An 18,596-nucleotide genomic window follows, 5' to 3' on the forward strand; every position below is an offset into this window, starting at 1 on the left:
CAACGGTTAAGTGTGAAGAACTTGCACTGTTCTTTAACAACAAAATAACCTTGATCAGGGCCAGCATTACTCATGATGGAAATAAAGTTGATTGCGGCAAACCGTGCAATGTAACCATGAGAAGTTTCACATGCATCACATTAGATGTACTCTGCAAAACTGTCTCAGAATGTAACTCCTCCACCTCAGACATTGACCCTATACCTACAGCTTTCTTCAAACGGGTATTTAATAGTGTTTCAAGCCCTGTGCTAGATATCATAAACACTTCCCTTAGGACTGGTATTTTCCCGGATGCCTTTAAAACAGCAGTTGTAAAGCCATTACTAAAAAAACCTAACTTGGATAGTAATGAAATGGCAAATTATCGTCCAATATCCAACCTACCATTCATTAGTAAAGTACTTGAAAAGATAGTTTCAGTTCAAATAAATTCCTTTCTTGAAGAAAACAACATCTTAGAAGAATTTCAGTCAGGATTCAGAAAATATCATAGCACTGAAACTGCCCTCACAAAAATAATCAGTGACCTCAGACTAAACTCTGACGAGAATAAGATCTCCATCCTTATCCTGTTAGATCTCAGTGCAGCATTTGATACAATCGATCACGATATTCTAATCGATCGTCTTGAAAACCATGTCGGTTTCTCAGACCATGTGCTAGGCTGGTTTAAAACACACATCAGAGGGAGGAAATTCTATGTTAAACTAGGAGATCACATGTCTGATATATACGACAACAACTATGGAGTTGCACAAGGGAGTTGCTTAGGTCCTTTACTCTTCTCCCTTTACATGTTACCGCTGGGTGATATCATCAGAGAACATAATGTAGATTTCCATAGCTATGCGGATGATACACAACTGTACATATCTGCTGAACCAAATGATACAGCGATTAGCTCCATTACAGACTGCTTACTGGCAATAAATAAATGGATGAGTAAGAACTTCCTGAAACTAAACGAGAACAAAACTGAAATTCTAATTATCGGCTCCAAAACTAAAAAAGAAACATTAATAAAGAACCTGGGGGGACTAACCCCTTGGATCAAATCTGAGGTCACTAGTCTTGGGGTTGTCATAGATTCAGAACTGAACTTCAATTATCATATTAGCAAAGTGACGAAAATATCGTTCTTCCATCTCAGAAATATAGCAAAAGTACGACCATTTATTAATCAGAACGATGCTGAGAAGCTAATTCATGCATTCATATCTAATAATAATAATAATAATTCATTTAATTTATATAGCGCTTCTCAATAACCCGAAGTCGCTGACAGTAGTCGGGAGCAGGGGTACAAACAAAGAGGCGAAAGCAAAGAAACAAAACAAAACAACAAAGAAACAAAAACAAAGGAACATGAGACCATGGGGGGAACGGGGGAGACAGCCTGATGGCACAAAAAAAAGACTAGAGACATATCGATCAGGTTGGAGGGGAGGGGGGGGTTTAGGGGTGGGGGGGGTTGAAGGCAAGGGAGAACAGGTGGGTTTTGAGGCGAGCTTTGAAGGTGGAGAGTGTAGGGGAGTCTCTGATGGACTGGGGGAGGGAGTTCCAGAGTCGGGGTGCAGTGCGAGAGAAGGCCCGATCTCCGAAGTTTTTGAGCTTGGATGTCGGGACAGTGAGGGAGGCAGTGGAGGAGGACCGGAGGGAACGGGTTGGGCGGTAGGGGAGAAGGAGATCAGTCAGGTAGGGGGGGGCCAGGCTGTGGAGGGCTTTGAAGGTGAGGAGTAGTGTTTTAAAGTTAATGCGGTGTTTGATCGGGAGCCAGTGGAGGGAGTGGAGGACAGGAGTGATGTGTTCGCGGGACCGGGTGTTAGTGAGGAGGTGGGCGGCTGAATTTTGGACCATTTGCAGTTTATGGAGGGAGCGGGAGGTGATACCAGTGAGGAGGGAGTTGCAGTAGTCTAGCCGGTTAGACTACTGTAATGCACTTTTCACAGGTCTCCCTAAGAAAACCACAGAGAGGCTTCAGCTAATCCAAAACTCTGCAGCCCGACTGCTAACTAGAACCAAAAGGAGAGAGCACATTAGTCCAGTCTTAGCCGCTTTACACTGGCTTCCTGTAACATTTAGAATTGACTTTAAGGTCCTTCTCCTTACATACAAAGCTCTAAATGGACAGGGACCTAGCTACATCGCCAACACTCTAATAAATTACACACCAGCAAGAACACTGCGATCATCAGCTGCTGGACTACTAGAGGCTCCCAGAAGCAGTCAAAAGAGGATCGGTAATGCAGCCTTTATCAACTATGCCCCAAAACTATGGAACAAACTACCCCAAAACATCAGGGAAGCCAACTCGCTAGACATCTTTAAAAGACAGCTTAAAACCTATCTCTTTGCTCAGGCATTTCACTGATAGATATCTGCTACCACCTAGTGGCAAGAGGAAACATCAGGGATATCCTGACACAACTTGTATTTATTCTTACCCTGCCTACTCTTTTGCACTGCCTATCAAATTCATGTGTCGGTTATTGCACTTTTTACTTCTTACTGATGACTATTTTTAAACTGAATCATTTTAAACTATTCTTATTATTTGCTATGCTCGCTCATGCCCGTATTTTTTTTTATGTCCGTCGGTTATTGCACTTGAATTACTGAATAGAGAGCCTATTAGGATGCTAGATCCTAATGTGAAACACTATGCTTATGGCAGATCAATCAGCATGGATTGTCTGTAAACTTTAATACATGGCAGTTTGGTTTGTTAGAACAGACTGTAATCTTATGCTTATGGCAGATCAATCAGCATGGATTGTCTGTAAACTTTAATACATGGAAGTTTGGTTTGTTAGAACAGACTGTAATCTTCACTTGCTTATGGCAGATCAATCAGCATGGATTGTCTGTAAACTTTTCACTTGCTTATGGCAGATCAATCAGCATGGATTGTCTGTAAACTTTATGCATTGTTGTCACTTGCCATATCTTGCTATGCTCGCTCATGCCTGTATTTTTTATGTCCGTTCTATTTTATAATTTTTATTTTATTTTATTTTATTTTTATTTTACTATTTTTAAACTGAATCATTTTAAACAATTTTTACTATTTGTGTTACTGAAAACTGTAAGCGGAGAGCCTATTGGGATGCTAGATCCTAATGTGAAACACTGTGATTCTACCTGTCTATCTTTTTATGCTCGCTTATGCCTGTATTTTTTACTGTTGTGAAGCACTTTGAACTGCAACCTCTGTATGAAAAGTGCTATACAAATAAAGTTATTATTATTATTATTATTATTATAAGTGTGCCCCTAGTGAAAAAGCTTAGCGTACAGCCCTGATATACATAGGCTATACAATGCAGTTCAAGGCGTTTCAGGTTTAAAAAGGGTTAACAGGTCAACGAGGGCAGGCCCGACCTGGGCCTGGAGGACTGGGACGCGTGAATATTAAAGGCAACCAACTTGTGTTCAGCCTTTCGTTCAGCGGTTCTCTGATTGGCCACACGGCCACGTGACCGCGCGGCAGAGAGTTGCGCCGCCTGCAGCAGCGGCCGTCTTCCGTTGGCTGTCGCCGCAATGACTTGTTTTGTTTACATCAGGGTGAACGCTGTTGTATTCGCAAATATGAGAGCCAGCAATACGCAGCTCCAGTTAACCTAATTTATACCGTAATGAATCATTCTTCCGTTGGCCGTCGCAATTACTTGTTTTGTTTACATCAGGGTGAACGCTGTTGTATTGGCAAATATGAGAGCCAGCAATACGCAGTACGCAATACCACCCACTTCAATGACAGAGCTCTCATATTTGCGAATGCATAAACTATATCTTAAATTATGGCTGTGTCTAATATGGCTGTCGCAAAGTCATTGATAAACTACCAGCCTCCACACTGATGTACAGTGACTGATGTTAAAAACGCGAAACATATAACGTTACAATGTACAGTTTCTAGTTACAGTAGTGACGCGTGAATCGAGATAGTCCTAACAGTGTTTATTATTAAGAGTCAGATAGTCCTAACAGTGTTTATTAGTAAGAGTCATATAGTCCTAACAGTGTTTATTAGTAAGAGTCAGATAGTCCTAACAGTGTTTATTAGTACAGGGTATCTGCAGGTTTAGCCCAGTCATATTTAATGCTTTTTAAGACTTTTTAATGCCACTCAGAATTAAATTTAATACCAATTTCACAATAACAAAAATCATGCAATGACACCAATTAGTTTAAGTTTAGGGACACATTGGTCCAAAGATGTTTATTAAAACATAACTTGGAAACTAAAAAATCTTGAACTTAAAGGAGTAACTGGATTGGATGAATTTCAACAAAGGGGTGACCAAACATAAATAGCAAATATAACAAAATATACCAGGGGCCAAGCAGCAAGTGCAACAGCCACTGTCAGAACACATAACTATTACCACCCTCCCCAGGGTATCAAAAAAGTCAACCAACAAACAAGATTCTTGTGCCGGATCTCCTCTCTGGTAAACAAGAATAGTAATACCCTGAAGACTCTAACAGGAGCACTCATTCAAGGGTACTATGACTAGAGCTGCCGCGGTATTGATGTTTTCCTTACCGCACAAATTTGCAAAATATTTCCTACCGCCGCGGTTATTACCGCACGCACAAAAAAAAAAAAAAAAAAGTTTGAATGCATTTTTTTTTAGTAGTCTACTCTTTATAGCATATAGCCTGCCTCTTTAGAGGATGACTTTGCAGCATGAATATTGTTTGGGATTAGGCAAGCACGCATTAGTTATTGAAAGTGAAACACGGATTAGAAGTTTCCCCTCTGGTCGTGCGCCGTTCACTCGGTGTCGCGGGCAGGGGTGGTTACCCCCCCGACCCTTTCTTATTATTATTACTATAAAGTTACTACTTTATAATAAAGGCATTCGTTTTGTGGCATTAACATTATATAGTTATACGTTCAATAACATCAGCGTATTTACCGGACCATAGCAAGGCAAGCAATACTCAATTCATATCTCAGTTCCTTTCTTTGCTCAGAGCGTGCCGAGTTGTCCCATTCTGCGGTCTGTTAATAAAGTTTTCAATCAGACAAGTGTATAGAACGAAGGGCTTTTATTATAACATTCGTTGCAGACAGTAAAATCATTATGTCTCGTTTAGTACTCCTGAGGAGCGATGGTAGTCCACTCCGGCGGGGAGCTAAAGCTAACGTTATTAGCCGTATTGTGATGAGCTCTGATCAATGGCTGACATTCAGGACGTAAAAAACTGCAGGACGCTCCAACGCGTCTCTCTTCTGACCAATCAGTGGTCTGCAATGTTTCACGTGACTTTTCTGGTACCCAATAGGGTCGCTTGGAACCTCGATAGAGGAGTAGGGTATATCTGCAGAGCCGCAAGCCCAACGAGAGGAGGGTACTTTATTATTATTATTATTATAAAAAACAGCGGTGATGCGGTATTCAGCCTACTCTGCGGTGGCCGTGATGTAACAGCGATACCGCGGTAATGCGGTAATCGCGGCAGCTCTAACTACGACTATGCTTGCAGTTGCACCTCATGGTACCAAAGCACCTCAAAGGCCCTAAAAACAAGATTACAAACATCACAAAACAAACTGGTCAGACTACTGCTTAACCTCACTCCTAAAACCCACTTTACCCCTGCCCACATTCAAAACCGCTCTTAAAGAGCACCTACGGGGGGAGCTCCAGTAGCTCACCACGTACCGCGAGTGCTATTTCAGCGCCGTGGACAACCGTGCTCGTCACGGATCTGGGGCTGAGCGAGTTCGAATCCCGGACTGCAGCCGTGCCTTTCCCAGAGTGTCTTCCCCCCCATCTGAACCCTTTCAGCCTGCTTCTGTCGGTCGAACTTGACCAAGTATAAATGCGATAAACGTATAAAAGAGCCAGGGAAATGGCCAAAGTTAAAAAAAAAGAAAAAAAAAAAAAAAAAAAAAGAGCACCTACGGGAGGCTGCAATTAGAAACTGGGCACCGTAAATGTCCAAACCCCCCCCACCCCCCCTCCTAATGTACAGTCTCCTCCCCATCATATGTATATATTTTCTGTTAGGATCTCTGGGTAACAGTACTGTATATTTGCATATCGTATATGTCACAATTGTAACACTACAGTACTATATAGTATACCTGTATGTCATGTATGTCCCTATGCCATAAATGTCATGATGTCATGCATGTTGAGTATGTCATAAATGTCATGTCACTATAATTGAAAATGGGGGACCCTGATGTAAACAAGACAGACACACATCTTTCTCTGGTCTGCATCCCCTTAACAATTGTGTGTATTGAGCCGTACTGTATTGTACCCATTCTGCAATCTATTAAATAAAGTTTTCATTCATTCATCCAGTTGTTTTGTTTTTGTGGTTTTGATTGAATGAATACTTTGTTTAACAGATTGCAGAATGGGTACAATACAGTACGGCTCAATACACACAATTGTTAAGGGGATGCAGACCAGAGAAAGATGTTTGTCTTGTTTACATCAGGGTCCCCCATTTTCAATTCATAGTGACATTTATGACATACTCAACATACATGACATTTATGGCATAGGGACATACAGGTATATAGTACTGTACCGTTACATTTGTGACATATACGATATGCAAATATACAGTACTGTTACCCATAGATCCTAACATACATGGGAGGATACTGTACGTCATTAGGAGGGGGTGGGTGGGAGGAAGAAATACATAGTGGGTGAAGATCTCATCGAACATAAACACAAACGTGTCCCTTGTTTACATCCGTGAATAGATTATTTTCAAGTTAAGACCTCAGCTTCAAGCTTTGGCGTGGAGCCGAATGTTATCCGGACTTCTGTTGGTGCAGATGTTATAGTCCTACCTGAGATGGCGCAGCTGGTGTGGAGGCAGGGGCCGAAAATAAATGCGAAATAGTAGTTTGCAGGCGGTTTTTGCAGAACGCTCAGCATGTGCGACGCGACTGCTTTTTTTTTTTTTTGCAGCTGGGCTTGTAATGGTCTTTGACTGGGACCAACCATCACGCAAACAGTGGATTGTCGAGCCAGTTCTCGTTAAATTGGCACTTAGTTTCCCATATTAACGAGTGCAAATGCTAAACTAAACTAAACGTAACGTTAGCGTTATCGCTTCGCCTTGCTAACGTTAGCTAGACTCCGTTGCTGAAATGGTTCCCCGGCCAACACATTACACAAGGAGTTGTGTTGGTTCCGCCCCATTCCGGTCTGCGTGATTCTACAATGAAAAGTCAAACTTTATCTCGCGTTATAGTTTTCCCCCAGATTTCATAAAACATAAGATGACATGGGATTTTATCTTTCCTTTCTATGGCATTTTTAAGACCTCTGAAAATGGATTTAAGACATTTTAAGACAAACTAAGGCCTTAATAATTGATAAACAAATTTAAGACCTTTTAAGACTTTTTAAGGATCCGCGGACACCCTGTAGTAAGAGTCAGATAGTCCTAACAGTGTTTATTATTAAGAGTCCTAACAGTGTTTATTATTAATTAACGTCATAAACGAACTACCAGCCTCCACACTGAAGCTTCTATCCCCAGGCACTCAGGCTGCTCAACGAACAATAAACACTATGCAACAACCATCAATTGCACATAGCACACACTCACTTAAACAAACAACACACTGCAGCACCCACTCTCCACACTTTAGATCACACAAACACTTTATATTTATTGATAAAGGATTTGCACTACAACTCGTACACCTACTGTAAATTGTACCTAAATTGTACCTCATCCCATTTCTGCTTTGCACTATATAGTATTATATATTAGTACACTGCATAGTATATTGTTATATGGTAACTCAGTTACGTCTATTATGCATCGAACATTGTACATATGTCTATACTGAACACTGTGACCTCATTTTTTTTACTTCTAATTTACATGCTATACTATGTTATTTTATTTCATAGTTATCTTGTCTTGCACAGTCTCTGGAGCGTAACAGTAAGAAGCATTTTGTATAAAAGTATTCTGTACTTCTGTATGACAACTATTAAAGAAACTTGAAACTTAATGTACAGTGACTGACGTTAAAAACGCAAAATAACATATAACGTTACAATGTACAGTTTCTAGTTACAGTAGTGACGCGTGAATCGAGATAGTCCTAACAGTGTTTATTATTAAGAGTCAGATAGTCCTAACAGTGTTTATTAGTAAGAGTCAGATAGTCCTAACAGTGTTTATTATTAAGAGTCAGATAGTCCTAACAGTGTTTATTATTAATTAACGTCATAAACGAACTACCAGATTTATTTTGCACCAGGGAACTTGAAGGTTCCTGCCGCGCTCGCGGCAAAAGGGGGCGGGCTAGCGGCATGGCCAATCAGAGAAAAGCTGAACGCAAGTTGGTTGCCTTTAATATTCACACGACCTACACAGGGATGCATAGAGGAGTTGACAGAAGCAGCCTCCCCGACAGCCCCCTCCCATCCCCGGTTTAGCAGGGAGGGAGGGGTGAAATGAAGAGAAGGACCAACCCACCCAACATTGTGCAAAAAAGGTATAACATAGTATGGACCAATGCACACATCACTGTTAACACATTGGTCGCCAAGAACTAGTTACGCCGTTTTTGCCTGCCATGCGTTGAATGCCAAGAACGACTTACGCCGTTTTTGTGATCAATATTTCATTTTTTCGCCATGGCATTCATAATTCATCCAGCCAACCTCCGGACTGCAGTGGGACCCTGTATGAGATTGCAACGCCTCAATACCGCCGCCTGGTGGATGGTCGGGCGAATTACACTCTCGCCAAAACCGGAAGTGCCGATCGGTGCATCGAGGAAATACCTCCGGCAGTGATATCTTGTTACGTGGATCCAGACAAACACTATAGTGCATTTGGATCGCTTTTTTTTTTTTTGAACAATTGTTTTTTTTTTTTTTTTTTCTTCTTTTTTATATATATATGCCATAAAACTAGAAACACAAACATTAAAAGTAAAAATCCACAATAAATCATAGGACTATGATAGTCCAGTATTTAAATCAAAAATGTAGATTAAAGGATATACATATACATAATAATTACGATACACTACAATACATACAAATGCTCTTGCTAGCTCGTACAGAACTTGTAAGTCGCTTTGGATAAAAGCGTCAGCTAAATGACTAAATGTAAATGTAAAATGTTCTGCACCCTTCCTTTCTCCTTCCGCCCCACCCCCCCCCCCCCCCCCTCAGGACCCCCCTTGGACAGTAACCACCATTTCGTTTAACACCAAGGATTACAAATTCAAATGCTGTGCTTTATCTTCTCCACCATATCTGACCAAATTGCTATGTTGGCTTCATTGACACCTAGAATTCGTGCGGTAGATATCTCTAAATAAATCACATCTAGATAGGTAAGAATCCATACCTTCAGGCACATTTTATCCGGTTGAATCCAGCGTGATGCTATTCGCTTTTTGGCAGCCGTAAGACCGGACAAGATTAGCCTCTTAACATGTACTGAGTGTGATAACTGAGAGACATCATTCAGCAACAATACCGAAGGCAGTACAGGTATGGTCAGAAACAAAAGTTCTGATAATTGTGTGGTTACTTCTTCCCAGAATATCTTAACAGGGGGACATTCCCAATACATATGCATAAATGTACCGATCTCACCCTTTAAACACAATGAGCATCGAGAGTCCTGTTTAAGCCCCATAAGGTACAATCGTCTAAGAGTCAAGTAAATCCTATGAATACAATTAAGATTAATCTGTTGATGATCCGGGTTGCGTGACGACAGCCGAACGTTTGCCCAGACTTCATACCAATCAAAATCCACTTCAAAGTCTGGTATATCCTTCCTCCAAACTGAGTCTTGGGGAAGGACTTCATACGAAGACGTAAGTAAGTGACGATAAAAGTCAGAGACGAAGCCTCTCGATGTCTCGATTTGGATCGCTTTCTAAACTTAATAATCTATATGATTTCAGCGTTTATTGCGCCATACAAACCGGAAATGGATCTAGGAGATCGGCGTCAAATAATTGGGATCTTTTTCCTCCAGTGTCATCGGCGAACGGTAAGAGGACAGTAACGTTATTTTCAGCCCGATTGTTTATTCATTTCACTGCAAACCATCTGATCAATATATCAACCCATACTAAATAAAGCCGTTACGGACGATCAAGGAATTATAAACGACCCCCCCTTTCCTTCACGCATGATGAAGCATAATGTATACCGATCATATACATTTGAATTTTTGAATATAGTGTGTATAGGAAAGAAACGCCTATGGATAATCTATCATATGCTTCAGGGCCTATAACTACTGTTTTTGGAATTACAGCAGAAAAGATTAAAAACACTTATATTCTCGACGCTATTAACACAACAATGTATGAATGAAAAAATATAACGTTCCCACATCCTGAACGATAGATAATCGATGTTGAATGGGCCATAGTAATGTCAATATAGCAATACAATTTAAAAAGTTCTAGCCCTGCAAAGAAGGTAAACATCTCCATAGGCTTTCAACGGTGGCAGACTGGGTACTTTGATGGGCACAACCCCCGGCGCCCAATGTGTTAAGGGCAACTCGTAGTGGCATCTATATGACACACACATTCATGCCATCAACCCCTGTGACGTCCGGCCCGCCCAGGCATTTTCCCCCCGGAAAAGCCCAGGGTCCTTCGGGGTACCAGAACTTGTCTGCGCCCCGGCGGACAACAGGTTAAACTGATCCGGTCCGGCGCGACCAGGACATGTCCTGTGCCCTTGTCACGCCGCCGCCCCCAGTCCTAAGAGGGGGGTAGGTACGCGTGTCGAACATCACAGAGTGCGCCACCAAGCCGGTCAGTACGCAAACGCACTGCTCCCAGTGGCCCACCTAACGGGCGTGAAACCCCCCTGCCCATGTTTGATCTACTCCGTCATCTCCCCCCGGAGATGCACGTGAGTCCTCGAGTCTAACCTAGTGCACTGGCGCTCGGTAGAGACAAAAATCTCCTTCCCAGCCGACGCATAAAAAACGCTGTTTTTATGATGTTGGGCAACTAAGGCGCGCCGGTCCCAAAAAGCAGATTCAATCATTGAAAAACACCCTGGGCCAGCGCTGATCGGTCTCGTAAGACCAAGCGCTGATTTATGAAACAGCGTGTATGCTCGTAAAGAACCCAAGAACATTGATGGCGAATTTCTAACAAGAAAGAGCCCCACAATGTTTCCCCTCGCTGTCTGGGATGAGCAGCAGGAAGCCGGTACTAGAGACGCAGACACAGGCTCTCATACGACGAGCCTGGGAATAACAACCGCGTCAATTCTGCTCTTTATGTAAGAGGGGAAGACAGCGGTTTTGCCAGAGACCTCAACGTGAGTAAAACAATTGTGAGGAGGAGGCGGCTCTCATTGCATCCCCTCCTTTACAATGACAGCGGCCTGTAGCACAGGCCCTGTAACTCACGGACATGTCTCTTGGCCAATAAGAAAAAGCGCCTGCGACGTCTTCAAATGGCCGGGGGAATCCCGTATCCCACCTATCCTAATTTGGTGTGGGAAACAGGGAAACCCCCCCCCCCCCGTGACGAGAGAGAACACCCTCGTCAGGGAAACTGATAGGTAGAAAGGATTTCGTAAAGGATATAACTATATCCGGGGGGAGGTTTATTCTGTCCACCCCCCTCCACACCTCACCTCTGATACGACACCATAAAAAAGCAGAGCCGTGACACCAGTTGCATAGCGCGCTACATGAAAGCACATACTTACCTGTAGAGTAAAAGCTTTACATCATGCACGCCAACCTTAGCCGATAACCTTGTCTGTGTAAAAAACAGGCTTTATCCGCGGCTCTGTTTATGTGCGAAAAAACTTGCCACCTGCTATTTTTTACCTTTACCCTTAACACTTTCAGTGCCCACCACGTGATAAGACGTTTTATCAGCCCAATGCCTGAATGCCCACCACGACAATTAGCGTTTTATTTTTTTATTAACGATCTGAATTCATATTTCATCAACCGAGTCTCCCGTTGGTATGCAGCCCCTGTAGGAGCTCAGATGTGAAAAAACCACCCCCTATCGTCTCCCAGATGGTAATGCACCCTTTTGGAATGGACTCAATGAAAATGGATGAGAAAAGAAAAATCCGGAATCCATTTTACTTCTCAGGCATGTAACCCGAGCCGATCGGATTCATTGTGGAGCCTCAGAACAGCGTGGAATATGTGTTTACAGTATGTAGCGTTGGATCAATAAAAGCGATCGATTTTTGGAATGGCGATCAGGAATTGGAATGATCTTTTTGGAGAACATCTGATCTGAGGTAAGGAATCTATTTTACAAGTCTTGGGATAATCAGAGTTGTATTAGCTGAGATCTCAGCGTTCGCCCTATGTGTGTGTGTGTGTGTGTGTGTGCGATCGCTTTGAGGAAATCAGAGAATAGATTTTTCAGATCGCCTATATAGCGTGCATACGTATGTGACGGATCATATTGGTCTGCGTTGTGTTTGATGTTAAATGTAATGTCCCGAGGGGGAGTCGAACAGGGGGCTCCGGCGTCCGCGGGCGATGACACAGGCCGCTGCACTAAGAAGTGAATTCACTCCCAACTACCGTACCTATGCGTCTGTTAACCCCGTTATGGGGAAGTGAGCTTAATTTACCAGCCCGCACTGCCACAGTCACTCGTCAACACACCTGTTTCCGTGACTGTGGACATACCCACAGGCTTCCCCGTTACACTCACCTCCCTAAACTCACGCCCCTCAGGACATCCGGGTCACTGGGCACCACTGTGACGGATCATATTGGTCTGCGTTGTGTTTGATGTTAAATGTAATGTCCCGAGGGGGAGTCGAACGGGGCTCCCGCGTCCGCGGGCGACGACACAGGCCGCTGCACTAAGAAGTGAATTCACTCCTAACTACCGTACCTATGCGTCTGTTAACCCTGTTATGGGGAAGTGAGTTTAATTTACCAGCCCGCACTGCCACAGTCACTCGTCAACACACCTGTTTCCGTGACTGTGGACATACCCACGGGCTTCCCCGTTACACTTACACATATACTATCAATAATCTAGCGTTTATTTGAAAACGATTCATAAATAGGCCGAAAAATATATTCCAGTAAAGGGCGATTATCATGGAATATTTATATTTTGCTTGAGAACGAGGGCTTTTCAAAATGCTATAAAACGAAAATGAACCGATAAAAAAACAATCCGCTTCGACAATGTTGACTGGAAAATGAGTCATTGATAAGCGACGGCAGATTAGACACATAGCCATAATTTAAAACATAGATTAGGCGTTATTAACGCTAACATTGAAGTGGATGGTGGGCATTCAAGCGGTAAGGCTCTGAAAGTGTGAAGCAAAGAAAAAATTAACAGACTGAAGAGAGGGACCAAAAGTCCTTGGTTCACATGCATACGTATAACTCTGTAAGCTAACAATAGCACACCAGTTGCGGACTCAAATGCTACGTTTTAACCTAAAAACATATTTCATGAAACACACACAATGAACACATACAATGAAGCCGTCAAGTTCACCCTTACCATGTAAGAAAAAACACTGGCTTAGGTAGAGAAAGGACATAAGCCCCGGCTAAGTGCTAGAACACAGCCTTGCAAGTTATACAACAGCAACCAAGCATATTTCAGAGAAATATGCACAAACTCCAAGCAAGAAGGCTCCCCCAGCATTTGTAGCTGTGGGTTCATATAGCACACGTCGTAACCCCCAAAATACAGTGAAGTAAACACGTTTTGTTAAACAAAAACATTCCCCCCTAGGAGGGACCTTTGTGTTATTAACCAAAAACATTTGGGTGGGGGGGGCATAGCGGTAACGTGTCCTACCTGACCCCCGGACGAATGGCCGCAGCCCGCAACAATGGCTGGTCCACCTCGTTGACCAGGCCTCTTGCTGGCGGGGCCAGGAGTGGCAATGGCTGGAGTCCCGCTCCGGCATTTCGCCGCCCATGGTGCAGGCTGACGACATCTTCTGCCAGAGATGACGCCGAATCAGAGTGTTCAGGGCCCGCTACCTCCCCACGGCTAACGCCAACGGTTAGCAACAAGCTAACGGCTAACTCCAGGCTGGCGGTTAGCACCAAGCTAACGGCTAGCCTTCACCGGCCCAGCGTTAGCTATCGGCTAACGCAGCAGCAAGCTAACGGCTAGCTCTCAAAGGCCCACTGTTAGATACCGGCTACTACTGAAGCTGTGTAATGTGTGGAATAGCGATGCAGGCCTGATCACTTCAGACAGCCGACTGCCTCTTCTTTAGCACAAAGAAAAAAAGGGCAGACAACACCCGCCTCCCTCACAGGACGGCGTTGCCAGAGATACAGTGGCGTCGACAGCGAAGCCCCGTTTTATGCGGCCTGCTGCCGCCTTGAGCTCTGGCTAAAAAACATGCAAGCTCGCACCCCTCGCGCCGGGAAGCACAACCCACTTTCTTTTTGATAGGCGGGGGCCAACGTCCAGTGTGGATGGCAGAGGCCATCCCTCCTCAGAGACTTGGGACTCGAACCCAGACTGGGAATCGGGGCTCCCAGGAAAACAAAGCCTCTGTTTACGTGGGGCGTCAAACAAGAACCCCCCGTCCCCTCCACGCAATCCCCTCGGACGTGATGGAGAGGTAACGAAGGAATCCTCGCTTGGAGCCGGCTGTACTGCGGGGCCGTATGCCTGAGCAGCCGACCCCGCACAACTGACACATCTTTTTAGACCGTCCGCCCCGGCCGCTCACCGCTAATCGACGTGATCAAACAGAGGCGGAGAGCCCGCGTCGCAAGACTGTCGGCCAGCCGACTGCCTCTCGCGGCAACAGTATCCAGCTGCACAGCCGGAGATAGCATATGATTATAGGGACAGTTCCAATAGAGCAGAGCGCAAAGCTATACGAAAAATAACTATAATCAAACCGACCGACGAGGAAACCTATTCCGCTCCGTGGTATAGTCTGGCCCGAGCACACAATAGTAACCTGGCTGCAATGCAATGGCGAGCGAACTATTGGATATTATGAAAAAGACTAAATGGATTATACGGATGATGATTATGGACGATAAGGTGCGTTTGTTGGACTAAGCACTACTGGTAAAACATCTATAATCAAACCGACTGATGAGGAAACCTATTCGGCTCAGTCTATAGTCTGGCCCGAGCAGATGAAGAAGACGGATGAGGGCTACCTAACGTTATATGTATTGATCCTCTTCTGATTCAAGACACCTTTGGACTTGAAGTGAGAAATGGAGTACCTCTAAACCAAAGGTAACATCTAAAACTCCATCATAAAACATGCGTTTATATGATCGCAGCGTCGGATATAAAAAACCCCCGGCTTTGTGAAGAAATAAGGTCACGTGTTTACCTTTGACCTGGCAATAATATAGGTTTCAAGCGAGCAGCCGCGAGATTTGCGCATACGCTGCACAAAACACACTTTATCTCACAATCTAGAAAACCAGCCTGGATTTTAGTGTGGGACTAGAAATAGTGTCTCCATAGCTATATAATATACAATAGCTCCGCAAAGATCGTGAAATATCGTGAAAATGGTCAAGAAAAGCTAGCACCAGTCAGTAGAGATGGGCAAAGAGGTGGCACTAAAGAGTTAAACTAGAAATGGTGAGAGCATCATATTAAACTAGATATGGTTAGATAATCTTATTAAACTAGATTTGGTGAAGGTATCATTAAAATAGATATGGTGAATGTATCATATTAAACTAGATATTGTGATGGTATCATATTAAACTAAATATAGTGGGAGTACAATATTAAACTAGATATGGTGAAGATGGGTATTATATGAAACTAGATAAGGTGAGTACAATATTAGGGGCGACAGTGGCTTGGGAGGTAGAGCAGTCGTCTGGTAATCCGGTTTGATTCCCGCGCCTCCCGGGCAGCGTGTCGAAGTGTCCTTGAGCATGACACTAATTGCTCCTGATGAGCAGGTTGGCACCTTGCATGGTTGCCTCCGCCGTCTGTGTATGAATGTGTGAGTGAATGAGATGTGAGGAACAAATTGTAAAGCGCTTTGGATAAAATATTGAAGTTATCATATTAAACTAGTTATGGTGAAGGTATCATATTAAACTAGATGGATGGACAATGGATTCTCTTGAACTCTGACCTATTAATGGTTATGGGAGTGACAGGGTGGTGTGGTTGTCATGGTTACAGGGGTGGTTGTCATTGTTACCCAGTAGCGGTAGAAGGCGTGGAGCTGCTGCCGTTCTGATCCCGATTGACGGACAACTCGCCACTCAGAATCTGTCAGCTGACGAGACATTATCCTGAAAAACTCTGACACTGAGCTGGTACCTAAGAGAAAGAAAGAGAGAGATACTTTATTTGTTTCACAGCTTTCATTGGCCAGTGGCTGTTTTGACAAATTACTGGATTGTCAAGGTTCTGGACATACCGGTGTGGTTGTAATTCTGAAATGGTTAACTGGATATTTAATTCATTGTGTTCATTCATCTTCAATGTTAATGTTTAATTTCCTTTATCGTTTGTTTTTTTCTTATCATTTGAATTGTATTACTAATCACATTCTGTATTTTTATTCTGTTGTATTATTTGTATTATGTTGTATTATTTCTATTCTATAATTACAATTTTATTAATGGCTGACTCCAACATTAAAAAGGTAAACAGTGACACTGTGTGGTCAAGATAAGAAACCAATTGGAGGATATTCCAGTTTAATAAATAAACACAGGACAATGTGTCCATCCTGAGACCAGTAACCATCATTACATTACATTAAATCACGTCACATTACTTTGTAATCCTGATATCAATAACCATCATTACATTACAGTACATTACATCACTTTACATAACTTTTTAATCCTGAGAGATCAGTAAGCATCAGCCCCATGTTCGCGGGCGACTTGGCCCTGCTGGTCTCTGACAGGGACAAGTTGCAGGTTGAAAAAGCCCTCAGCTCTGAACTCGGCAGAATCTGCACCTGGCTCGCTGATAACAATCTATCATTACACCTGGGTAAAACAGAGTCCATTCTCTTTGGATCAAATAGCAAACTCAGCAAGGCCAACGGCTTCTCAGTTACAGTGGGTAACAATATTGTCACAAGGAAAGATGAAATTACCTACCTGGGTTCCATCCTAGAGGAAAATCTTTCCGGTGACAAAATGGCAACCAATGTAATAAAAAAAGTCAACCAACGTACAAGATTTGTGTACAGGATCTCCTCTCTGGTAAATAAGAATACCTTGAAGACTCTAACAGGAGAACTCATTCAAGGGTACTACGACTATGCTTGCACCTCATGGTACCTAAGCACCGCAAAGGCCCTAAAAACAAGGCTACAAACATCACAAAACAAACTGGTCAGACCACTCCTAAAACCCACCTTACCCCTGCCCATTTTGACAATCTAGGATGGCTTAGAGTAGACAACAGAGTACAGCAACTTGCAATGGGCCTGGTCTACATGATACACTACACGAAGATACCCATGTACCTGTCGAAATACTTCCTAAAGGTCAGTGAAGTCCATGACCACAACACCAGAGGGAGTTCCACAAATCACGTTCAACCCAGATTCGGCTCAAACAAGGGACTAAACACGTTTTGCAATTATGCCACAATAATGTGGAACGCCCTACCCACAGCCGTAAAGGAATGTGAATCCCTCCCTACCCTCCTTCAAAACCGCTCTCAAAGAGCACCTATGGGTGGCTGCAATTAGAAACTGGCCCCGGTAAATGTCAAAATCCACCCCTCCCCCCCACCCAATGTATTTTTTTCCCCTTTGGATGTACACAGTACCGTATATTTGTATGTCTTGTATGTCATAAATGACTTGATGAATTGAAAATGGAGGACCCTTATGTAAACAAGATGAAAGTCTTTTTCTGGTCTTCATCCTCTTAGCAGTTGTTAGTATTGAGCTGTACTGTATTGTACCCATTCTGCAATCTGTTAATAAGTGTTCAATCAATTGATCATTACATTACTTTACGTTACATTACTTTACGTTACATTACTTTCTAATCCTGAGACCATCAGTAACCATCATTACATTACATTAGGTTTTAATCCCCATGGGGAAATGGTCACAGCAGCAGCAACAACAACCAAGAATAGATTAAGCAGCAAACACACACACTGTTCCCTGGCATGGTGGTCTTCATAATGTAGATTGTAGAGTAAGCAGCAAACACACACACACTTTTACCTGGCATGGTGGTCTTCATAATGTAGAGTAAGCAGCAAACTTAACACACACACACACACACACAGTTACCTGGCATGGTGGTCTTCATAATGTAGAGTAAGCAGAAAACACACACACACTTTTACCTGGCATGGTGGTCTTCATAATGTAGAGTAAGCAGCAAACTTAACACACACACACTGTTACCTGGCATGGTGGTCTTCATAATGTAGAGTAAGCAGCAAACACACACACTGTTACTTGGCATGGTGGTCTTCATAATGTAGAGTAAGCAGCAAACACACATACACTGTTACCTGGCATGGTGGTCTTCATAATGTAGAGTAAGCAGCAAACACACATACACTGTTACCTGGCATGGTGGTCTTCATAATGTAGAGTAAGCATTTAACTTAACACACACACACTGTT

General features: G+C 43.1%; 1 protein-coding gene across 2 annotated transcripts in view; it reads right to left on the reverse strand.

The window, feature by feature from the left end:
- Positions 1 to 18,596, reverse strand: part of aasdhppt (aminoadipate-semialdehyde dehydrogenase-phosphopantetheinyl transferase) — a 51,457-nt gene that overhangs the window by 27,136 nt on the left and 5,725 nt on the right. For both annotated transcript variants that reach the window (XM_084318735.1, XM_084318734.1), the window contains exon 5: positions 16,179 to 16,300. In XM_084318735.1, coding sequence (XP_084174861.1) covers positions 16,179 to 16,300 — 122 coding nt within the window. The remainder of the gene's footprint in view (positions 1 to 16,178; positions 16,301 to 18,596) is intronic.

This window comes from Notolepis coatsorum, assembly GCF_963971535.1.
Source record: "Notolepis coatsorum genome assembly, chromosome: 1".
Lineage (NCBI taxonomy): Eukaryota > Metazoa > Chordata > Actinopteri > Aulopiformes > Paralepididae > Notolepis > Notolepis coatsorum.